The sequence below is a fragment of the Pseudorca crassidens genome, chromosome 11 (assembly GCF_039906515.1).
Source record: "Pseudorca crassidens isolate mPseCra1 chromosome 11, mPseCra1.hap1, whole genome shotgun sequence".
In the NCBI taxonomy this organism is placed as follows: Eukaryota; Metazoa; Chordata; class Mammalia; order Artiodactyla; family Delphinidae; genus Pseudorca; species Pseudorca crassidens.
Window position 1 is genome coordinate 12,148,028 of NC_090306.1, and position 25,413 is coordinate 12,173,440.

Consider the following 25,413-nt stretch of genomic DNA (forward strand, 5'->3'; position numbering starts at 1 on the left):
AATGTTCTAATTACTTATTAAGTGTACGGAGGAAAAGAATCTCCCAAAGTCGGTAAGAGAATAGGCCTAATAAACTTCAGACCTAATGAAGGTGACTGTTGTTTAATATACATTTTCCTCTTCTTAATTTCATGGCATATCAATCTTAACTCACCCTTAGGGTTTCTGGGTTTTTTTTTCTTTTCAAAGAGTGCTTTTCTGCAGATGCTGTTTTTGACCAAGTTGAAGGTAATTTATGCAGCTTACACTGCTTAAGTCACAGATGTTTTCTTTGGCCAAGTTGAATATACGTTCTGTGGCTTGAGATGAGGAAAATAAAAATCGATTTAAAAGACTTACTCTAATACAGATGTTAAAGACCAGCTTTTGTGTATGAAAAGGATACTAACAAATTGCTGTCAGTCAGGCTGAGGATTAAAAATAGATTTTGCCATGTCAATCATTTTTTACAATGTTTTTCTATTGAATTCTCCTTATCATCAATGTCACACATTTGTAAAACGACTTACCAAGTTTAAAGGTATGAAATACAAATGGAATAAAACCAGTAAGCTTTTATGGATTTAACCTTAGCCTCATTAACATAATTCTATCACCAGCTAAACTAATGGGTCACATTAAAATAAGAAACAATGTAATAACTGTCAGAGAAAGATGGATTTTAGGCATTAAATACATTCCGTTCTGCTCCAAGGCTGAATATTACACCTGACTCCCTTTGGAATTCCCAGGGAAAGGAAGAGCTTTGCTGCCAGAGCAGAGAATGTGAATCAAATACTCGCTCACACTTCACCCAATGTCACCTTCACTTCCCGGAGATCCTGGGCAGCACCGTGAGCTTCTCATAATCCATCCTAAATTAAATGGTAGAGATAGCGTTACAGCTTTCCATTCAGTCCACGTTCTATGCATAGTACTTGATTTTCTTATAAAATTAGGTTGGATCCCCAACACAAGTAGGAGGGGCACTGAGGGGGAGAGAAGAGAAGGAGAGGACCAAATAGTTGAGTATAACACTTGCAATGATTAGCATATTTAAAGGCAAACAACCCTGTATCTATATCCCATTTTGTCAAAATAGTATGTCTATCTCCTTTCTTCAAATCCATAGGTTCTCATATCAAATATCATGGATTCTGAAATTATTTTAAACAAAAGGACATCTGACATTATGAAGCAGGGGGAATTTTGAAGAAATGTAAAATGTCATTTAGGGAGATAGAAAATGATAATCAGAAGCTGTTCTGTAACTAATACGTACATGACTCTTTATATTATATAAAGTGTTTTGTATACATTAAATTAAGGCTCATTTAACAAAATTTAAAAAGGCTTCATGTCTCTCTCCTTTATGAACTACATGGAATTTGATATTTTGAGCAGTAAGAGACCATATTAGTTTGCTAGGGCTGCCAAAACAAAATACCACAGGCCGTGGGGCTTAAACAGCCGAAGTATATTTTCTCACATTTCTGGAGGCTGGAAGTCCAAGATCAAGGTGTTGGCAGGTTTGGTTTCTTCTGAGGCCTCTCTCGCTGGCTTGCAGATGGCCACCTTCTAGCTGTGTCCTCACATGGTCCTTTGTCTGAACCCATTCATTCCTGGTGCCTCTTTGTATGCTTAAACATCCTCTTCTGACAAGGACACCAGCCAGATTGGATTACGGCCCACCCTGATAGCTTCATTTTAACATAATCACCTCTTGAAAGGCTCTATCTCCAATCACAGTCACATTCTGAGGTGCTGGGGTTTAGGGCTTCCACACATGAATTTTAGGGAACACAATTCAGGCCATAACAGAGACACAGACCACTCAAGAGGCTTTTGTGTGTCAATGTATTCCCCACCATATGAAATTGTCTAAACAATATTTAGCCATTCACCACTTTTAGTCTTGTTTCTAAGGATGCAGAACATGAACCTCTAAGCCATCCTAAGCTATGAGGCTGAGCTGACCTTGCCTTCTCATGAGAAGAGATAGACAGCAGAAGGGGAACCCCTCTGACCAGTTTCTGCCAAGAATTTCCAGACTTCTCTACCAAACAGGAAGAAATGTTCTAACCCAGTACTATACAATTCAAATATGGTGAGAGCCACAAATGTAATTTTAAATTTTCTAGTAGTTGCATTACAAAATAGTAGAAAGAAATAGGTGAAGTTGAGTTTAATATACTTTATTTAACCCAGTAAATCCAAAGTAGTACCATTCCAACGTGTAATCAATGTAAAGAAATATTAATGAGATATTTTTATTCTTTCTTCATACTAAAGTCTTTGAAATCTAATCTGTATTTTACTCATGCAGCACCTCTCAATTCAGACTAGCCACATTTCAAGACTAGCCACATGTGGCTAGTAGCTACTGTGTTGCACAATATAATTCCAATATTTTAATACATTCCCTGGGGCAGATGATGTCTTGAGTAGTGAAATTTAATTATAAGCCCCTCCCAGTCTAATTACACCTCCACTTATGAAATATTGTGATAACTTTATTTTCTTTGGAATAGTAGTGTGGAAATTCTCCCTAATATATCTAGGAAAATATACCTATCCAAAGATCATAAGTCTTCAAGCAGGTGATTTGTGAATGTTACTCATTAACAACTGAATGAGTTGTGAGTCTGTATTCACAATGCAGAACTGAAACACATTAGATCTTTCAGAAAAGAATGCAGAGATAATGGGTATAGTGATCTTGGAATAATCTATTGCCTCATATACCACCTGAGGGAAAAAAAATGTTACATGGCTGTTTGAGGTCCCAGATCCTTTGGAGATTTTCCTGAGGATCTACTTCTCACCTAGGTCCACATTCTCAGCCAGACTCAAAGAAATCCCTACTCCATTATCTAAATCATATTTCTTGGGCCACTGAGAAAACTTCTAATTCACAACAGTCCTTGACCCTGCCACTGAGAGCTGATGACTTTTTACAAACATAATCACTATAAAAAGGCAGAGAATATAAAAACTCAGTGCCTGTCTGGTCTTACCTGATGCTTGAATCCTAACACCTCTGTTTAATGAATCTTGACTTATGTTTTAAGTCTGTCAATAGATAACATTCATTGAGTCCCGACACTTGGCTAGTTCAAAATAAAGATGAAATAATTTATAACACATGGCTGCCATTCTTAAAGAATCTAATAGGACCCAGTGGAATCAGGACTTCACTCACATAGGTCGCACAGGAAATAGTTAAGGGCAATAGAAGGTCAGAGAAGGGATAGAGACAGACAGACAGAGAAGGGATAGAGACTGTCAAGAGACAGTCATCAGATAAGCTTCAAGGAGAAGGTAAGACTTTTTCTTTAAGATGATCAGAAGAGAAGAAAGAGTACACTGAGGGGAAATACATGAGTTGAGATAGAGTAATACCTGTGTGATTGTCAGTGGGAAGACTGGCTTTACGGGACAGCATGTCTGTGCGGGGGAGATGGTGGCAATGAGTAGCAAGTGGCCAGTGTACGTAGAATATTTAACACTTGGCATATTTGGATTTGACACCATAGACATTGATCACAATAGATCATTGCACAGATAGGATCTAACTGGAGCAAAGTGGTGTTATAAGACCTTTTAAACCATCGCTGGCAAAACGAAGAAAGAATCAAGTAAGAGGCAGGGAAAGGGAATAAGGGGCTGTTGTAATGAATGCTACGTGTGACGGCAAAAGCCTGGATGTACAATAAAATGAATAAATAAAAGGAAGAGATGAAAGGAAGTATTAAAAGATAATGCAATCTGAGACTGAGAAGCAAGAGGAGAGCTTCAAAATTGTCATCTTAGACCACTGAAATAATGATGCTGCTTAGGACAGAATCAGGGGCAGGTGGAAAGCAGAACCGATTTGAGGAAAGGCAAGGACTCCACATTCCATTTTAACCTTATGGAGTTGAGGTTAATAGTGAGATACTTGAGTAAGAACAGATGATAGGTGATGAGAAATCAATATGTAAAAAGTTGGATCCAGAAATTAGGATCTGGGCAATGTTCATATCAGATAACTAAACTGATTTTATCTACCCATCAGGAAAAAATATATAGATGTCCTAGGGATTCTAATCACAGTCCAAGAAACTCACTCCGAGGAGCAGTTCCACAGTGTGTATCTTTTAAAGAGACATAGCCCAGGCTCAGCCTAACAGATCATCTATCTCTGCCTCAGACAACCTCACACTTGCTTCCAAAGATCCAAGTTCTGCAGGAGTCAGAATCACTGGAGGACTTAGTCTCTGACTCATAATGCTATTAGCAGTGACAATTATGAAGGATGTAAGAAGTGGAAGTAGACTTCTGTGTCTCATCAACAGTCTTCATCATAGGGCAAGCGAGACGATACAATGTCTAGAGGAATGAACAATTCATTGCAAATGAGAAAGGGGTCCTGACATCTATTGTGAGTTATACTTGCCCAAGACCAACTCATTTATTTCCTCCTTCAACTCTTGTGCCCAACTTTGTCAGGTTGCCTCTGGAAAGGAAAATGCTTCTTTTTCAGTTGGACACAAGTTTAGGTTACTGCAATAGATCACGTCAAGAAAGATTCTGACAAAATTCTTGGTTCTGGACATGATGATGATATGCCAGAAAGAAGGTCCAGACCTTCCCCCCACAAAGACATATCACTTGTCAGAAGAGTGAAATGGCTTCTAGGGCTTTTTTGCTAAACACCAGGAGCTGTAGAACAGACTTGGAAGGGTGAGGCAGATAATGAAAAGAAATCCAAGTAACAAGCAAACAGTGTGGAGAGCTGTCTGTCAGGGACATGCTGATGGGCAGAGTATGCTATTATGTGAACCTGACAGCAAGATGTTTGTCCAAACAAGCAATGTCAAGGAGATCTGACAGCAGGTAAGAGGGACCCTGGCTTAAGAACTTCGATTCAGGCATAGCACTTTGTGTACTGGAGGAACTTGAGGGAAGGGCAATGCCCAAAGACACGGAGGCAAGGAGGGGACCAGGAGAGGTTCAGCAACTGGGAACAAGACAGCAGACCACCTCCTAGAACTGGGGAACAGACAGGCATTGGTATCAAGCCTACAAGTCCAGTGACTCAGTTATTGGAAAGGCATACGAAAGGGCAGAGATAGAATGGTTTACTTAACTAACGGATTAATTTATTGATCAAAATTAAATGTCTAAAAGAATAAGATAAAGAAATCAGTCCTCTAACATTTTATCAACCATCCAGTCTTCTTCCATCAATCCTCTTCCTTAAAAATCATATTATCTCTTTAGCTTTACCCCTCTTAATTTTGACTAAATTTTCAAGAAGCCATTCCTCTGGCTAAATTATTCCCAATAGTCTCCCGAGAAAGGAAGGCAGGTTTTTGGCTCAGCACCAGACTGAATCTCCCCATAAGAAGGGAGCACACCACTTTCGTTTTTCTCAGTCTTTTCAGTACAGATTTTTGTTTCTCACCCAGAAAATTCGGTATCATATGGGCAGTGCTAACTCCAGTGTAGATGACACAAAAACTATTAATAGATTATGTCTATAATAAAGCTGAAGTAGAAAACAGAAGTGTTACAAAAAGAGAAGTATAAAATAAAAGATGCAAAATATTCTGCCTTGCAAGTTAGATGACCGTCTTTGTAAAAGGACATATTTTGAAAGCCATATACACTCTTTATGGTGCTCTTAACTACCCATATTTGGAATTTTTTGCCTATTTTTTCTTTTGATTAATGAAGGAAGGAAGAATATTTTATATTAAATTAATTTTTTTTAACTTATCTTTGCTCAGAACCAGCTCCTCCAAAATCACTCTTTGCGGTGAATAAAACCCAGACCTCGGTGACTTTGCTGTGGGTGGAAGAGGGAGTAGCTGATTTCTTCGAAGTCTTCTGTCAACAAGTTGGCTCCAGTCAGGATATAAAACTCCAGGTACTGTATGCTCGGATTTTCCTTTTCTGAGTTAATGTTGATTAAGGCTCATTATCCAAGCAAAGTGAAAAACTCCTCTTTCTTTGAATGATATAAAATGAAAAGTTTCATGTACACTTTTGGTTTTCAGTGATAGAAATTTAAAATTATTCTTAGAGCAAGCCCAAAACCTGTCATAACCAACTTGCCAAATCACAAAGTTTATTTCCATCTTTGTATTTATCTTGTTTTTTTAACATCTTTATTGGAGTATAATTGCTTTACAATGGCGTGTTAGTTTCTGCTGTATAACAAAGTGAATCAGCTATACATATATATATGTCCCCATATCTCCTCCCTCTTGCGTTTGTCCCCAGTTCTTAGCCACTCCAGGTCATATTGAGGTTAAATTGAGGCGTTTTCCTATTGGCCATTAAACTGATGGAAGGGATAAAGACACTGCCATATAAAACATAATTTAACAAATATGAACTAATTGCTGCTTATGAGAAAGGCATTGTATGGGACACAAATCACAGAATCAATACTTGCCTTCAAAAAATGTTTTTCATTTAATTGTGGATATTTCACTTGAGTAGAAATAATTAAAATAAAATATAAGTGCCAGAAGAGAGATCCATACTACCAAGAGAATTTAAAAGAAGTTAGTAAGGAGGACGATTTTGTTAGGGAAAGTGAACGCTGAGAGAGGTGATCGTTAAAGCTTTAGAATCACAAATAGCAGATATGATGAATACTGAGTTTTTCACGGGGTTAAATTGAATGGAAGGAGAGAAGTGGACCTGGGGGGGTGGGTAACGAAAAAACTATGTTACAGCCAGACGTGGAAGGAAAAGGGCAAATTTGTGAGGGACGTCACAAAATACAGTGCAAAGACTAATACTATGAACATGAATAATTGATGTTTTTTAAATAATGCAGTTCATGAGATTGAAAAGAAAAAAGGATTTCTGGGAGTACGAATCTTTTCATATGAGTGTTAAGATAATTTGCTTTGATTTCTTTCCCCTTTTGATAGTCTGTTCTGCAAATGTATCTCTTTTTGATCTGTACTGAACAGCTGAATCTTTTTTCTATCCTAAGAATCCTTTTGGAAAATAGCTACTGTGCCAGTAGTGAATTTTCTTCTCTGCAACTACAGTAATGCCTCCCTTTAAGAAAACAATGGTTACTACAACCGAGTCCTGTTAGCAAAAATCTTTCCTTAGAATCATTCTTTTACGGGATCATGAAAGAGATGGCAGTGGGAAATCTGTGCTCATGGCTCTCACCTCTTTAGGCAGAGTTGTTTTCAGATCCTTGTTTTGCAAAACAGTATTATGCTGCCTCATGTTTTTATACTGTGCAGTTGTACTTATCAGTGTCTGGCCATTGGCGCACCAAATTAACAGCTTCTTCTACTCGAGAATAAGTTAATATTAAATGCTTTGGAGAAAACAAAGTCTTTATGCCTTTGGTGGATGCTATTTAAAAGCCGAGGATGCAGACAAAGGGGATAGTGTTCTTAATATGCAAAGATCTACTACAAATGAAAAAGATAAAGACCAACAAACCAAAACAAATATTTCATAGAAAATAAACACAAAATGTTCTTAAACGTAGAAAAATATGATCAAGCTCACTCATGGTGAAAGAAATGCAAAATAAAACTATAATGAGGTACAACTTCCACTAATAAGATTAGAAAAGCTCAAAAAGTTTGCAAATTTGTTGTGTAGGGACAGATGTAAGGAAACAGGCATTGTCACACACTGATGGTAGGTGGGTCCCTTGGAAAATGTCTATGGAAGATAATTTGTCAATAGCTTACAAAATTAAAAATATATAACTTTTTGAGCCAGCAATTCAACTTCTAGGAATATGAGTGGTTGTATATGTATGTATATTCATACATACATACACACACATATGCACACAGGTTTTGTGTATATGAATGCATATGTGTATATATACATACATATATTAAATGAGTGTGTGTACATATACATATGTTCCCATAATTGTGAAGTTATATTCATTGTTGCATTGTTAATAATAGCAACAAATCAGACACTGCTTCAATATTTATTAATAGGGGACTGGTTAAATAAAGTATGTTCTTTCACTGGATTTCTATGCAACCCCTAAAATGAAATAGCTTTATCTGTGCTAATATGGAAAGAGTGCCAAAATGTACTGAGAAACAAGATAAAAAATAAGCAGAATGATGCGTAAACTATGTTAGCACTTACATTTTTAACTATATTCTTTCATGTTTATACATCCATAAAATACAGATGGGAAGAAAACTAACCTACCTGACAACAATGGCTGCTTCCATGGAAGAGAATTGGGTAGATGGGAAGTACAGAAAGAAGGAAATATTTTTCACTGCTTCCTTTTTGGTTTTTTAAATTTTTTACTCTGTGCACACACGTTACCTACTCAACTATGAAAAATACTGATAATTTAAAAACCAAAATAGATGAAGATAACATAACATTTATCTTGTTTTCTGCATCTCCAGGAACCGATTTCTGTTTCTTCTCATGTCGTGACCATCTCCAGCCTCCTTCCTGCCACTGCCTACAACTGTAGTGTCACCAGCTTTAGTCATGACAGCCCCAGTGTCCCTACATTCATAGCCGTCTCAACAATGGGTAATTACAGGCATTAGTGGACTCTGGTGTCTTTGGAAATTATATCTTTCCAGATTTTCCTTACGTTTTCTTTTTAAATATATATAATCCATCTTTTTTGAAAAATAAAACTCAGCTTTCATTGAAAAATTCCAAGCTTTGACTTCAGGGAGACTTTAATTCCAATCCCTAACTGCACTTATTAGTTATGTGATTTAGGAAAAAATATTTACTATCTCTGAACCTTTGTTTCTTCATCTGTAAAACTGGAATAATAATATGTACCTTGTTGAGTTGTTTTCAGGCTTAGAAATAAAGTACATAAAGCTCTAGCACATGCTGTCTAAATGTTGTTATCATCAATTTCATCGTCCCCCATCATCCTCTTCAGTGGTACCCACAGTACCCTAATCAGGTCAGGTGCACCTATTCTAGCCTTGACCTTTAGCTGTCACTGATCAAATAATGGTGAACCTAAAGTACTGGGTCAAAGCAGAAAAATTTCCAATCAAGCAGAAAGTATAATTGCGGAAATTAGATATTAATGAAAAGTCCAGAATAATGCTATTTCCTTATTCTTTTTTCTGAGTTACATTATTTGTTTTACTTCCCTGCTTGAGTCTAATTCTGTAATCTGAGACCCTCTCTGAAGCTGCCTGTAATAAAACCACTCTTACCATCACATTATCCCTTTACTGGTTCGTTTTCATTTACATAGCATTAATATGTTTTGCCACTACATCCAGTGACCACTAGAATAGACTTTTTTATTTTCTGTTTTTAGTTTTTGCTTTTTCAGAAGTGAGGGCAAAAATAGACCTGAAAAGTATATTAATGGTCTCTCATTTTGACATCCTTTTACATTTTCTAAAAATACTTTAATGTTCATGATTCCTTGTCATCTGTACAGCAGTCCAGTGAAACAGGTGATATTATTAAACGTACTTGCAAGTGAGGAAAATAAGGCCAGAAGAGACTGGTAAAATAGCTTCCCCAAATGGCAGGTAATAGTCAAGCGAACTTGAACAGTCTCTTCTGACCATGAGTCTAATGTTCTTTCTGTTCAAGTACTTCTACCCATAAACTGGAGCCAGGCTGGCCCAAATGGAATGTGGAAAATACCAAAAGCCTTAGAGATTGCACAGGCCAGCCAGTTCTGTGACTTTGTGACCAATGCAGAGGATGGTATCTCCTCTTTTCCTCTGGTCCACTTTTAAGAGTTTTATAAAAATATTTGATATACATTCCCACCTTTAACATCTTGGTCTTCCAGATGCTGTGTGAAGTAGGCAATGTGTAAGTACCATTGAAGATGGATCATAGAAGACCTAGTATATGAGAGCAACCCCTGTTCTTAAGGACCCTGCAACTTATTAATAAGTTTAATCTCTTGAGCTGTGCAGATGGAAACACCTCGAAACATATGGTTACAGATCATCAGAATGCCTAGTGCTAGCGATGTGTTAAGTGCTGCAGCAGATGGCAGCTTGCTAATGCCTTTTTCATATACATTATTAGTTGTGAGGGAAATATACAGCTGTGCTTTCTGACTTTAAAGTCATGGGCATAAGATAAGAGCCTCCCCCTCTCTAAGCTTTGGAAAATGTTCAACAGTGATAATACGTGATAATGACTTCTAGATATTTTTTTCAAGTGAACCCAAACCATGGCAGAGGCATGCTTTACATTTCACAGTTTCCTTTGATAAGAACATCCTGAATATGGGCCTTTGAAATGGACTCAATTCTTCCAGCCACCCAAACACTATTTGTCAATCTACTTTACTAGTTAAGAGTTGACCGGGAAGAGGCCATTGCTGGCTTGGAGAAACATCATTGTTGCTGTTGATGTTATCATCATAAGTTTGTTAGTCTTAAGGTCAGATGAGAAACAATGAATGGTCCTGTTAGTTTCCATGTCATGGAAGCTACAATGAACATGTATGGCTTTTCTCTTTAGTTACAGAGATGAATCCCAACGTGGTGGTCATCTCCGTGCTGGCCATCCTTAGCACACTGTTGATTGGATTACTGCTTATTACCCTTATCATTCTTAGGAAAAAGCATCTGCAGATGGCAAGGTAAGTTGTGTTTTGCTCATCTTTCACCCACAGCCTTTAAAATATTTTTGTTTCTCATACACGTGTGGCTTTTGCAGACCTAAATTGTACAGCCGTGAGTTTGCTTTCAGTTTCTGTTTTGTGTTTTCTAAATAGACTTTTCAATATTATTTTAGAGAACATTACCATTGAAATAGTAAAGCAAAAGATTGTTTGTTTACACAAAGTCAGACCTCTTACTATCAATCTTGTCATTTTAAGTAGCCCATACATTGGGATTCATTCATTATATTTGGATACTTCCAAATATACTTTGGTGTAAAAGAAAGATCTATGCCTACTCAGTACAATTAATGAAAGGAGTTAATATATATGGAGACCACAAGAAAGAAAAATAATCCCTTCCCTCATTAGTTCTGTTGAAGCTGTTTAGGAAGAAAATATTTTTAGAGTTTATGATTAGGTCCCTTCAAGTCCCACCATTAGCTCCTACCCAGGGCTGCAGGCAGTTTCGTTTTGCTTGCAGTTAGGAAAGTCTTTTGATTTATGATTTTGTTGATTCCCTATTTTCTTTGACCACTGATGCGCTTCTTATCAGAGCACATTTGCAAGTACTTTCTGTGATCCTCTATATTATCAAAACAATCCATCAATTCTCTTAAAAAAAAAAACAAAACTATTGCCTAGTTGAGTGTTACTGGGTTTGGAAAATCTGTATAAAATTTGTATTTGCCCGATGCTAGCCTGCTGAATTGTCAATTAACATCCTTGTCCTTTCTCAGAGTTCTATCATTTAGTTATTCATAAATAAACTTATCCATCTGATAATGAGTCAATCACTGCCTTAGATAGCACAATCAAAGAAAAATCAGAAATCCAAGTTGTCCACTAGGAAGTTAGCACCTAGCTGGAAATACATGAATAAATATATTTAAAGGTATAAACTGACCTGTAGCAGAAAGGAGGTAAAAATGGGATACCATGAAAGTCGAGAAAAGGGATTAGTTCTGAATATAAAAATCAAGCTTCTTGAGTGCTAGTGTTTGAACAAATCTTAGGAGGATAGGGAGGGCGGTGGTACAGCGCTGAGGCTAGAATATAAAGCTCTGAAATTACACTCCTTGGGGTCAAATCCTAATTGACAACCAACACAACCATGTGCAGTTCGCTGAAACTTCATTCATTAATTTAACAAATATTAATGGATACCTGCTCTGTGTCAGACTCCCCTGCATGCTTGGGATATGGGCTGCATCAAAAACAGACAAAAATCTCTGCCTTCGTAGAGCTTGTATGCTCGTTGAGGAGGTAGACAAGAAATAATAAAGATGAAAGTAAGAAGATGCTGTGGTGTATTAGCAGATGATAAGAAAAAAACAATAGAGTAAGGAGATTAGCATTCAGGCATGAAGGGGATGAGAGGAGCCCTGGAAGGCAGGTAGGCCTCACTGAAATGGTGACATTTAAGAAAAGACTTGAAGGACGTGAGGAAGTTAGTCATGTATTATCTGGAGGAGGCGTGTGCCCAGTAGAGGGAACAGCCAGAGCAAAGGCCCTGAGGCAGAAGCACGACTAGCAGGTTCAAGGAAGAGGTTCGCGTAGCTAAAGCAGAGGAAATGAAGGGAAGGATAGCGGGAGATGATGTAAGGTCCTATAGGGCTTCATAAGCCATTATCAGGACTTTGACTTTCATTCTGAGCAGAGGGCAGCCATTGCAAAATTTGGGGCAGAAGATATGACTTCTATTTTAACATTTTCATTTTGACTTTCATGTAGAAAAGAGTCTGTATTGAGGCAAAGGCAAAAGCGAGTATATTAACTGGGGGAGCCAGCTAATCCAGGCAAGAGGTGATATTGGTTCAATCCAGAGTAGTGGCAATGGAGTTAAGAAGAAATGATCCTCTTCTGGATATATTTTGAAAATAGAGGAGTTTACTAACAGGATTTGCTCGCAAATTGAGCTTGGAATGGAAATGATTAAGAGTCAAGGATGACGCCAAGCTTTTCGGTCCTACCAACAGAAAGGATGGAGTTATCAACTGACATAGGGTTCTAGGTGAGGATTTCAGAGTTGGGGGAACATCACGACCCCAGTTTTAGAAATGTTAAGTTGGAGGTGACTGCAAGTGCAGGTGTGGAGTAGGCAGATGAACATAAAAGTCTGATGTTCAGGAAAGAAGTCTGGATTGAAGATATACATTTGGGAGTTCTTAGCATACAAATGGTATTAAAGCTGTAGACTGGATGAAGCCTGGGAATTAAGCGTATATTAGAGAAGAGACCATCAGCGCCATCTAATATTAGCATTTTCAGAGAGAAACTAAAAGATAATGGCAAAAAAAGAAAGACTGACAAGGCATCCAGTGGAGTGGAGGGAAGACTAAGATTGTGGTAGCCTGGAAGCAAGGGAAAGAACATTTATCAAAAAGAAATGAGGGCTTCCCTGGTGGCGCAGTGGTTGAGAGTCCGCCTGCCGATGCAGCGGACACGGGTTCGTGCCCCGGTCCGGGAAGATCCCACATGCCGCGGAGCGGCTGGGCCCGTGAGCCATGGCCGCTGAGCCTGCGCGTCCGGAGCCTGTGCTCCGCAACGGGAGAGGCCACACAGTGAGAGGCCCGCGTACCGCAAAAAAAAAAAAAAAAAAATGATAACAACCCCACATTAGTGGACGGTTAGGAGCAATACTGCAGTAACAGCATAGTGTCATAGGAAGCATGCAATACATGTTAGCTCATAATAGTAATAGTGGAAGGAGTGGTAACAGAGTAGAAATGGAAGTAGTGGTATTTGTGATGGCATTATTGCAGGAACATCCTTGTGACGCATACAGCAAAATATTTAGGAGAAGTGATTCTACCTCAGCCAGCTGCTCATTAGAGCAGAGATTCTTAACATTTTTTGGGCATGAGTCTCTCTGGCAGTCTAACGAAGCCTGTAGATTTCTTCCAAGGATAATGCTTTCTTTCTCAGTGCATAACATAAAACACATAGGATTAAAAAAGAAATTAATTATATGAAAATATGGTAATCAAAGTATTCGGAAAACAAATGTGTTATATGCTTCTTTATTAACACATTAGATAACAATATTTAGTAGAATATCTAAGCAATCTCATAATTTCATCAGAGTGATGACGATGAACAATATTTCAACATCTGCAGCAGGTCTATTGTAGAAAAATATCTTCCGTTTCTATTAGCAAATCTCACAAGTGCTGATGATGTTATCGGGGCTTGTTGCCTACTTTAATAATTGAAATAATTGTTAAATTTCAGTTACAAGTTGTGAAAATAAAGATGTACTTTTTTTCCCACATATGTTCATAGAGCCCTAAATTCTATCCTCGGACCCTAGATTACGAAGCCTTGAGGTAGAGTAAAATAAATGCCATATACAGGAAACTGACGCAGGAAAATTAATTGATATCTAGTTTATAATACATGCAGCACAAAATAATGAAATGTTAGTGTCTTTTTGTGTTTTAATAAATTTATTTATTTATTTATATTTGGCTGCTTTGGGTCTTCGTTGCTGCGCGCGGGCTTTCTCTAGTTGCGGCGAGCAGGGGCTACTCTTTGTTGCGGTGTGCGGGCTTCTCATTGTGGTGGCTTCTCTTGTTGCGGAGCACGGGCTCTAGGTGCGCGGGCTTCAGTAGTCGTGGTTCGCAAGCTCTAGAGCTCAGGCTCAGTAGTTGTGGTGCACGGGCTTAGTTGCTCCGCGGCATGTGGGATCTTCCCGGACCAGAGATCTAACCCGTGTCCCCTGCATTGGCAGGCGGATTCTTAACCACTGCGCCACCAGGGAAGTCCCTGTTAGTGTATTTTTCAAGGAAGAAAGTTATCCTTAGAACACTCAAGTTAGAACAGGCAGATAACTGAAGTAATTAGCACATTATGCCAATGTCAAAATCTCTGCTTCAATTCTGAATAAGTCCATCAATTTCATATAGAGGGAAAAAATGAGAGGTATGCACCCCAGTGAGCTATGCTATTTATGCATGATATTAAACAAAAGGTGGAGAAAGCATGAGAATTGTATTGACCTTTTTCCTCCACTTCTGGGAAAAAAAACTAACAGTATTTTCTACTGACTCTGCGAAAGCCAATCTATTTCAGTACGTATCACTCTTTTCCTCTCAAGTGATGAATAGTATGGGCATCACAACATGAGGGGAAATTTTTGAAGGAAGAAAACAATCCAGTTTGATCCACTATCATTACAGAGAGGAAATCAAAATGCTATAAAAACAAAAAATATTTGCTAAAAATGGAAAACCCTTAGTCTATCTAGGAGAGTTTCTATACCTTACTATTGAAGGCTTTGTAAAAAATATTCTACCCCACATAGTTGAACGATTTATGTTAGCATCATGAGCGCCCTTTGGTAAGTGTTGTGAACTGAATCCTTCTGGCTTCAAATAACTTGATTTGGGTGTGTGCGCCCTTGTGAAAAATTGTTTTATTTTTCTATATTGCATTGTATCGGAAAGAAGAATACATGCAACTTATATTAGCTTTTTTAAAATTTAATGCTGTGATGATTAGCCATTAAAGGCTCTCATGTCAAGGTAAAGAGTGCTCTGTGAAGCACTAACCTTGATCTTGTGGTTCCTTTCCAACAGGGAGTGTGGAGCAGGGACTTTTGTCAATTTTGCATCCTTAGAGCGGGATGGAAAGCTTCCATACAACTGGTGAGTATTGTTTCAGAACAAGTCTCTAGATGGCTTACCTATGCTATGTGTGCTCTCAATTTGATTGTACTATCTTTGGGCGATAGAAGGTTTTGCCTGATTATTCTTTCATAATTTCGGTGATAGTAGACTTCAAGGTGACATCTACTTCACAGAGCATATTAGTATATATACGTTTAATTCATGTAAGAAGGAGAGAAAATGAGGTAGTCTGCTGGGTATTCACTATATTACACAAAGGACTGATGCAGTTGTACAAGTTGCCCACAACTGGGCTGAAGAAGGGTTAATAATACAGGAGCCTCGTGGAACAAGTGTGGTTGAAGGCAGGAGGGGAGACTCCAGGGAAGCAGTGGGAGACAGAGCAGCGTCTCTATTTAAAACTCACATTTCAGTGCCTGGGGATATGAGCTACCCATTCTGTTAAAAAATCAAGCAGAAGTATACAGCCCAGGGCTCTCAGGTCTTACACTTACAGGCAGGTAAATATCAAAGCTAAGAAAGTTCCCTGAGAAACATAGCCTCATGTTTCTTTATGCTTGAGTATTAAGGAGGGAGGATATATTCTGAGAATTAAGAAAGCATTGTCAAGAGATTGAATTTGTTGATGTTATACCTAACAGCGATCCATGGGAATTAACATATATATTAATATATTAATTAATATACAGAGCAATTAATACCCAACAAAATTGCTGATTAACTAACCACTTAATATGAAGCCAGCACTGCTTACGTGATCCAGTTTGTTTCTTTCACAAGCAACCATGCAAAGCACATTTAAATATATACATTTCATGTTAATCCTCAGTAAGTGATTTTTTTTTCTGTTTTCCTAACTCCCCCCAAATGGTTACTCTGACAGAAATAAATATGTAGAGACAGGAAATTTTAGCCGCGGAATTAATGAGGGAGGAATGGCCTTATTTAAACTGTAAATTCTACTTCCCTAAGTGGGACACTAGTTGAGATCCACTCTAGGTGAAAAATCTAGGTGAAATAGGATTCTCTTTAACCAGAAAATATGTTGTACTAGTCGAAAAGTTCAACCAGAACAAAATTCCATTTTGCTATTCAAATTTTTTTTGCTATTCAAATCTGATTAATTTTGCTCTTCAAATTTTGCTATTCAAATCTGATTAATTCAACTGTGAAGAGAAACCCATAAACTCTTGCTGGTAAAAAGTTAGAAAACATTTCTAGGTTTGTTCAAATGTAATTAACACCTTTTCCAAGATTAAGAGGCTGACTCACTGATGTTTGTTTCTTGCCTGGCCTACCCTTAAGAAAGGCCCAGTCATAGCGCAGTGACGAGGGGCCCATCTAGGAACTGATCCCATTATACCTGTGACTCAGGAGACCTACGTATTGACTGACTACACAACTGGTCACAATTTACGGAATTTATGAGAGAACATTTATGGGAGAACTGAGGCAAAAGAGAATTCATTTCAGGACATTTCTATAAAATTAAGAAAATTCTCTTGCAGCTCTGGGCAAAGACAGTTTTGCCAACACTGGCATTTTCTCGTTAACTGAGAAGACATATCTCAGGGGATATTTGTAATAACTGAAGTGACAAGGTGACATCATTTTTCCCCTAACTCTCAGAATAACTATAGATACAACCATAGCCTATTTTTAAACCTGCATTAATAGATGTTCTATTTTAAAATTGGTCTAAATATCTGAAATTTGATTCAAACCAGGCATTTAAAATTAAGTCTGCATTAGTGTTAATGTGAAGCTAAGTAATTTTGCTCCCACTCCCCTAGATTAGAAACTAGGGGCTTCCCTGGTGGCGCAGTGGTTGAGAGTCTGCCTGCCGATGCAGGGGACACGGGTTCGTGCCCCGGTCCGGGAGGATCCCACATGCCGCGGAGCGGCTAGGCCCGTGAGCCATGGCCGCTGAGCCTGCGCGTCCGGAGCCTGTGCTCCGCAACGGGAGAGGCCACAACAGTGAGAGGCCCACGTACCGCAAAAAAAAAAAAAAAAAAAAAGATTAGAAACTAGACAGCTGATGAGCTACTTATTTTAAATGAATGATATGTGGGTGTCATACCATACCTCTGTTTTAAGGATTATTTTTTGGAAGTGATGTATTAATTTATACTTAAAATAATATAGAAAGTCGCACCTAACAGTGCAGTTTTATAAGAATGTGTCCTGAAAGCTTGTTTACCAAAATCAGTATACACTAACTAACCATTTGTATTCCATACACAAGCTGCTGTTAGCTATCAAATGTTAGATTTCTTAAAATAGGCTTAAGCATCGCAAGGGTAATACCCAAGAATAAGACTCGAGATAACGGATGAGGCATTTCAGAGCCGAATTTAACTGAATGCGAAACGTAATCACCGAATAGCAGGCTAATTGACACAAACCAAGTTGAAAGAAATATGTCTGATTACAATAAGATGTGAATAAAACTGATTTTGGCAATATTATAGCACTTAAGGCCTCACGTTAAAATTTCAGAGAATGGAATATTTAATTGTCATTAACGTGCTTGTCATTTTAATTGATCCCAGTAGGTAATTTACTGTTCACAGTTTGTATTACTAACTCTTGCCACTTTTTCATCTTTACATCTGTTATCTATTAATGCTCGCAGGCGTAGGAGTATATTTGCTTTCTTAACCCTGCTACCCTCATGTCTTTGGACTGATTATCTTTTGGCATTTTATATTAATCCTTGGTAAGTGATTTTTTTTTTACTGTTTACAAAGTCTTTAAAAGTTAGCTTTCAGGAAGTAAACCAAAGGGAAAATCCTTTTTAATGATTTTATGTGTTTGAAGCATGTAAAATTATTAATTATGTATTGAAATGGATTAAAGCAGCTAATGGTACCAAGATGCTAACTATAATGTTTTCCCAACTGAATGTTCTTCTTGTGATGTTCTTGACAAGCTTTTCTTCCATTTATTGCTAAGTTATTTGTTTCTTCATTGAGTCAGTCCATGGCCTCTCATCTTTACAAATGATGCCTTTCATTTTTCTCACCATTTCCATTGATTAGCTCCCTATTTCCAAGAAGGAAAAAATGTAATCAGGTAAAGAAACCCAGAATACTATGTATTTGGGGCCTTCGTGGTTTTATAATAATGCTCACTCAGCGAATATTAAACAACTGACTGTGTGCAAGCCTCTTAGTATAATCTTCTCATTTAATTGTCCACACACCTCTGCAGAGATTGTTATCAGCACCATTTTACAGATGTGGAAATAGAGGTATAAGGAGACTAACTATCTTAACATCATATGACTATATAGAAAATTCAGGTTCTAAACCCAAGTGTCTCTGAAATCTATTCTTTCCTTTCTAAAAAGCAGCCTCCTATAAATTCTTATTTTCTTGACTTTTAAATCATTTTAATAATCAAATCTCAAAGAGTATCCTTTTCAGTTTTTATAATATACAATAATAATGATTTTCAGTTCTGAGACTAAACTATCTAGAAGGGCTGTTTCTTTTTCTGAGCCATAAGTATAAAGGTAGCAGTTTCCCAGAGGGAAAAAAAAATCATTATCCTTAATGTTAGTCCATGATGTTTAGGTACTAAATTATGTACAGACAGATCCAGAAACCTGGACAATTTGAGAAGGACTCAGATAAAAGCAATAAAAGTAGTTCATGGACTGGGGAAAAAAAAAGTTCATGGAGGGTTGGGGGCGGAGTTCAAGATTTAAAGCAATCCGGAGAGTTAGCTATTCAAAAAGACAATTGATCAAACATTCTTTGGCTTCTCCGAGACAGAATAAATACAGTGGGCAAAGTTAGAATTTGAGTTGCAGTGGGAAAAGAATAAAAAAAGAACTTTCTCACAGTGGAGATTGTTAATACCGCAATCTGTATTTTCTTTAAAAGAGAGCTAGGTGAAAAACTTTTGAAATATGGTAGACACTGATGTATAAGCAACAAATTCCGAAGAATGTACTGGATGATGAGGACGAGGACCCCTTCACCATTATTCTAAGTTGATTCTTAATAACAAGTCTCCAGTATAGGACTTCCCCATGGTCAACCAATATTTTAAGTACTTAACATCACATGATACACATCAATTCCATCTTGACTTTCAAAATATACATTTACTTTGAACTTAACATCTACTGATCATCCTCAAGTATTCTGCCTATCATTAGAATACTTGGAGCCAGTACTGTTAGCGTACCCTCTACAGATTTCAATTAAAACAAAAGAAAGACGCATGTAATGTTCTATTCCTTTCCCTACTTAATTCTCTTTCTCATTTTCCATAGTTTGTTTTAAGCTTATATCAGGCAGGCCTATGCTTGTTTGCATGTCTTTCTTAATAGGTCCCCCTGATGAACATATAGTTTGGAATTCTAGCAACTCCTTCAAGGTCTGCTATTTATAGTACTGATCAAATAACATGAGACCTAAGTTAGGGGGGAAAAGAAGCCCTGCAGTAGTCTTTAGAAGAATGGTCCTGAGGCTGAAAATGGTTTTCTCCAGGGGAGAAGAGAAGGGAAAACATAGAGCCCCAGGCTTTCTACACTTTTCGTAAACTACACACATATTAACCAATGAAAAGATACCGAACATAAACTGTTTTCAGCCCTAGACTTGCGCTCTGCCAGAAATAAAAGAGGTAAAATTCATGGTCCCTGATCCTTCAAGTCCAACTCAGCACGCTCACAAATTCACCCGAATTCCCTACTCTTTGCTACTTTTCTCTACATCTAATAAGTTGTGGGTATTCTCCCCTGTTTTCATTTCTATACAGTCTTTTAAAATCCTCCTCTAGATGTGTTTGTCTTCATATTTCACCCACCCGTTAACAACCACCCCAAGAAACAGAGCCACACTCTCTTTTCTTAACACTGCCCGGCTTTGTCTCTAAACTATCAACTTCTTGGAAAGATATGTTCCTGTTGATTGTCTAAAATCCACCTGATGCCTCTGATGGTTGTGTGGAAATCCAGAGACTCTCTCCCTCATAGGTTGCTCAAACCTTTTCCCAGGTGGTGGCAGAACCGGTGTAGAGCCTACGTGCCCCATTGGCTTAGTCCCCAGATTGTATTCTGCCAGGATTTCTGACTTTATTGATCTCAGATTGTATTTCCTGTTCAAAGAAAACCATCTCAATTGGACCAGCTCTATCTGGATTCAGTGTTGTTACTCTCTTTTTTTGCTCTCATGGTCACCTCATGCCCTATTCACATCCATCTGTCTGTTCTAAATCCTCAGCAGTTGGCATTTTAAGCATGATGCAATATTTAGTTTAAACGGCTCAGCTTTACTCTTGTTGTTGTATGTTCAATTCAGAGAATGACATAACTCTGAAGACCTTTTTTAAGATGCGGGGATGATTTTTGTTTAGCTCATGAAAGAGTAAGTAATGCTTAGGAATTTGTGGTCATTTAAAGTTTTTGACTTTATGGTTTTTGGTTTTAGTTTCTGTTTGTTTTTAACCACTGTGAACCCCATGTCTCTGCCATTGCCTCGTTTTCCTCTTTGGAATGAATTTCATTCTGGCGGGCTTTCCAAGATGGTCATAACCATGAAGAGCTTATAAAGAATGCATCTTAACTTCTTGACGTCATTAGGGTTTTGAACCTAATCTAGTATAAGGGAAAGAGGAAAGATAAAAGAAGCACATCATCCTGTATGCATATATACTGTATGTTGGATGGGTGTTATCGGTTATTCAGAAAATCTTTCACAATGATAAGATGATGTCTTCAACATCACCCAAAATGGTCACTGTGGCATGCACACACACGAGCTCTTTCCATAAAGTGCTAAAGTGAAAATTGCTAGCAAAACCTGAATTTACATGTTTAAAAGTGAATTATCCCTTGATTTGAGTCTTAGGATCAGCACGGCAATTGAAAATGCAGGAAAATTCTATCAGTGTTGCTGTGGAGTCTCATAATTCAGTCCTGTCTTGTACCACAGCCTTAAGATACAAGAACCCTTTGGAATCTTCAGGAATTCAGCAAAATCTAATCAGAACAATGAAAGTTGTACACAAATCATGAAGACATACACTTAAAACAAGAGGTCATACAAAACATGTGGTAGAATTTCATATTATATTTAAGGTTCATTCAATTAGTGAATGAGACTGAAAGAAAAAAATACTGCCTCTAAAAAAAAAAAAAAAATACTGCCTCTCTTCCATGAATCAGGTTTCCACACAGCTGTGGAATAGTAGTGACTTAATATTTCAGCACTGAATGTATTCAGTGTCACCCTACCACATATATTTGTTTCTTCCCAGTTTCCCTTAGAGTCTGTTTGCATTTGGAAAGGTTTTGTGTTTTTCTTTTTTTAATTTCACTCTGAATCACAAAATATGTTGGCAGCCTCCTGACATTATCAGAACTGTTCCTTATTATGCTAACATTATGTTTTCATCAAGCACTAAAGTAATGGGCTCCTACTATGCGAAGTAAATGTAGGATTCCTAACGTTAACTAAATTAGCATCACAAGAGCAGAGTAAAAGAATTATTCAAGAAGCACACCATGACAGTGGTCTTTTGGGGGGATGAGGGAGAGGTGAAGTAAAACTAGAATGTCTATTACCTCTAAATCCCAAGTATGGAAAACCAAGAGAGGATGAGGGAGAAAAAATAGGACAAGAACTATTAAAATGTACTGTCTTCACTCAGAATTGAGAAGAAAGAAAAACTATCTGAAACTAGAAAAGGAAAACCAGGTACACCACTTGCCTTTATGGATATTTCCTTTGCTGCATTACTTCCTCTCCACCCACAAGTGCCATTTCCCCAGTGGGATCCCTCAGGAGCCCAAGTCTAATATCAAATCCTTAATTGCATCATTAGAAAAAATTGTGAGGATGACATAACAAAGATGTGTTGTTTCAATTCAATTAAATAAGCATTTATTGGCCACCTGCTAGTGTTCCATTAACTGTGCTCAGCTCTGGGGGACAAAGGACAGTCTAGCAAGGAGCACATATACAGCTGATGGTCAGACCACGTAAGAAATACTCATGAACCAAGTGCTATGAAAGCCCGAAGGAAGTAGTGCTTCGTTCCGCTAAAGGCTTTCCAGAAATGCGGCTACCCAAGCATTCCTAATTTTCAATATAAATAAATATTTTGGCACATAAGAGTACTCAGATCACACCTGGCTATTTACTATCGATTGTTTATGTTCTGAAAGTCTGGGTGCTTCCGTCACTATTTCAAGACCTTTGAAAATTACTTATAAAAATTGTCACACTCAATCATGTATCAATATCATTTATATAAGACAATCTAAACACAATAATGAAGCCCTTCAGCAGATACTATCTTAGCATTAGCTAACTTAGGTCAGTTATCTTACGTGTTGGTAGAAAATAGTTCCCCTTTTAATAAAAACCCTAAAAATATAATAAACTGAAACATACGTTAGTATTACATGTGTCTGAGCTAGCAGACTAGCAATGAATTCAGAACAAGCAGGTAATAGGTATAGTTCCTCAGATAGCTGAAAAACTAGTTCAAAACTGAGTAAGAACAACGCCGTAATAGAATACATGACACGTGACAACACTGATAGCACAAATTCACATTCCCGATGAAAATGTCCGAAAAGGTTATTTTATTCCTTAATTTAAAAAGCATTATGTCCATCCTCCCTCCACCAGTTCTCACCTTTATTCCCCGATTCTTTCCTTTTGCCTGTAGAATCTGGAGTATTTAGACAGGAAATACTTTATATATTTACAAAGCACTTCAGCAACTTAATCACCAGGAGCAAGAAATTATATTTCTAGAATTCAGCTTTTTGGCAAATCTAGAACATAAAGTGTAGGTATGGCCCAGAAATCTAACAGAGTTTTAAAACATGAATCTGGAATTTTTATCATTATCTTCTCATTTAAGGGGAAGTAATTAAACAAACATGAGGTATGTTTAATAAAAATTAAATAAAATGGCAGTGCCTGATGTAATTATTTAAAGTTCTTCAAGTTTAATCATTTTGTTAATCAGTTCTTTTGTCCAGATAAATTTGCCTCTCTTTTCTTAATTCACAGGAGTAAAAATGGTTTAAAAAAGAGGAAACTGACTAAGTAAGTTTTTCTTACTATTTCATTTAAAAATATTCTTTATAATGATCTTCACTTTCCAAACTGAAAAGTTTGCTGTCTTTAAATAGAAGGGATGCTTAAGAAAGAGGCAAATGCATATTAAAATAGCTAAGCTATTATGCGTAGGTGTGTTTACACATATGGATGGCAGTGACCACCAAGAAAGTGTACCAAGAGAAACCATGTCAGGAATAAGGAAAATTCTCACCACGTGAAATCTGAAAAGGAATGGGTTGTTAGGAATTATAAGTCTTGCAGAAGGAAGTCTACTATTCTAAACCTATAAGGAATCTAATGTTTAGCTACATCGAAGTAGTACAAAAACCTTTGACATTTTGTATCTTCAAATTTCGTGCTTATTGCAGGGAAAGGCTGTTACTCTGTTTGATGTTGTAACAAATACTTGGATAAATGCTGTCTCAGGAAATCTTTATAATAAACAGAAAAGGATAATTACTTTAGCTAACCTGTGGTTTCACTTATCTACTGAACTGTTACGTCATAAGAGTTATAATTCTGATGGGTGAAAATGAACAGTCAGTTGATTTCAAAAGCCTAATTAGAGTATCACCTCCAGGCCTTTAGTTAAAAACTCTTCATATAAAGAGTGGATCATTCCTATAAATAGAGTTCATTCTTGATACTTGCCTGGGATAGAATATTGGTGAATTCATTAAGGAGGCAGTTAGGGGTCCCAGCCAAATCTATGGTATCTGTGCTAATGGAATACATAACACAAGAGAAAAATTGATGCAAAAGATTTCTCTTCAGCTTTGAGTGACATATAATATTTTGGCACATATAGGTGACAGAATAATTTTTTCCTAAATCTACTTCAAATCAGTACGGATTCTATTGGCATATATCAAGTGATGCAGGAGAGACGAGACCAGCCAAAGCAGAGGAGAGGTGCTGTCAGCCCAAAGGAATGATTTGACAGAAACGGAAAGACTTTCTTGCCCAAAATTATTAGTGGGTTGTTAAGTGAAGTACAGAGGCATAGACTAGAGCAGTTAGAGGACACGGTCTTGGGACCAAAAGGGAGCCCAAGACCCAAGCAGAGAGAAGAAGCAGGATGTGGACCAAAGTTTGAGTGGAGCGTAGACATGGTGGAACCTGCCCACAAGCCAAAACCTCGAGTCAAACCAGCTTCCGCCTTCCCTCTTCTCATTTTCCTTCTCATCCTCCCTCCTTCTCTACAAACCTTTTTTTTTTTTCCAGTTTCTAGCGTATTGTTATTGATAAAAGTAGAGAATGGTAAACTTTGTCTGTGAAGTAGACCTACGATGGAGAAATGGCAGTGGATCTGGGTATCAAGCAGTGGATAAGCTTCTACAAGCCGTTTTTGAGGGACCCCTCCCATCTTTCCATTTACTTTCTCTTTACCTTTTCTCTTTCACTCCAAATGCCCCCCCACTGCCACCACCGTGCTCCTTGGCTCTCCTTGCCCCTTGCCCCTTACCCCTTACCCTCGCCCCTTACCACAGTAAGCCCTTACCTCGCCCCTCCTTTCCTCACCTCCTCTCCCTCTAAACCTTTGTCCCACTGATAGATCTCTGCTCCTTCCCAGTTTTCTTTCTCTTCTCCTTACCATTCTCCTCCTCTCCCTGATGTTCATTCTTCTACTTCCTGGGTCCTTCCTCTGACTCTCTTTCCCCTCTCCATCCTGCTTTTGTTTTTTCTAACCCCATTTTCCTCTTAATGAGATGAGAACCAGCATCATCAAGTCCAACTTTAAGGTCAACGCACTGCCAAGACAGCAGGGAAGGATCGCCCCACCCCGCCCCCGTTTAGCTGTTTCTTCTGGAAGGGTGGCAAAGTTGAATGGAAAAGCTTTTAACCAGGAGTCCTTCTCCTGCTTCTACCCAGGGTCCTCCAGCTTAGTAGCCCTGAGATCTTGAACTACTCATTTGACTGTCTCAGCCTGGGCTCTCTGTGGAGTTCCATCTGGAGTGTGGGGCTAATGTTGTCCATGTCTACCTTAACCATCAACCCAGCAAGATGACGCATAAGAGTATTTAGGGTGTCTTAAGGGTACAAGGCATTCATGTTATCATTATTAAGTAAAACCATT

General features: G+C 37.9%; 1 protein-coding gene across 4 annotated transcripts in view; it reads left to right on the forward strand.

The window, feature by feature from the left end:
• PTPRO (protein tyrosine phosphatase receptor type O) overlaps positions 1-25,413 on the forward strand; it is a 229,480-nt gene that overhangs the window by 173,733 nt on the left and 30,334 nt on the right. For 3 of the 4 annotated variants that reach the window (XM_067695774.1, XM_067695777.1, XM_067695778.1), the window contains 6 exons: positions 5,754-5,893; positions 8,400-8,532; positions 10,471-10,591; positions 15,193-15,261; positions 17,879-17,962; positions 23,286-23,321. In XM_067695774.1, the coding sequence (XP_067551875.1) occupies positions 5,754-5,893; positions 8,400-8,532; positions 10,471-10,591; positions 15,193-15,261; positions 17,879-17,962; positions 23,286-23,321 (583 nt within the window). The remainder of the gene's footprint in view (positions 1-5,753; positions 5,894-8,399; positions 8,533-10,470; positions 10,592-15,192; positions 15,262-17,878; positions 17,963-23,285; positions 23,322-25,413) is intronic. The other variant, XM_067695776.1, reaches the window with a different exon arrangement.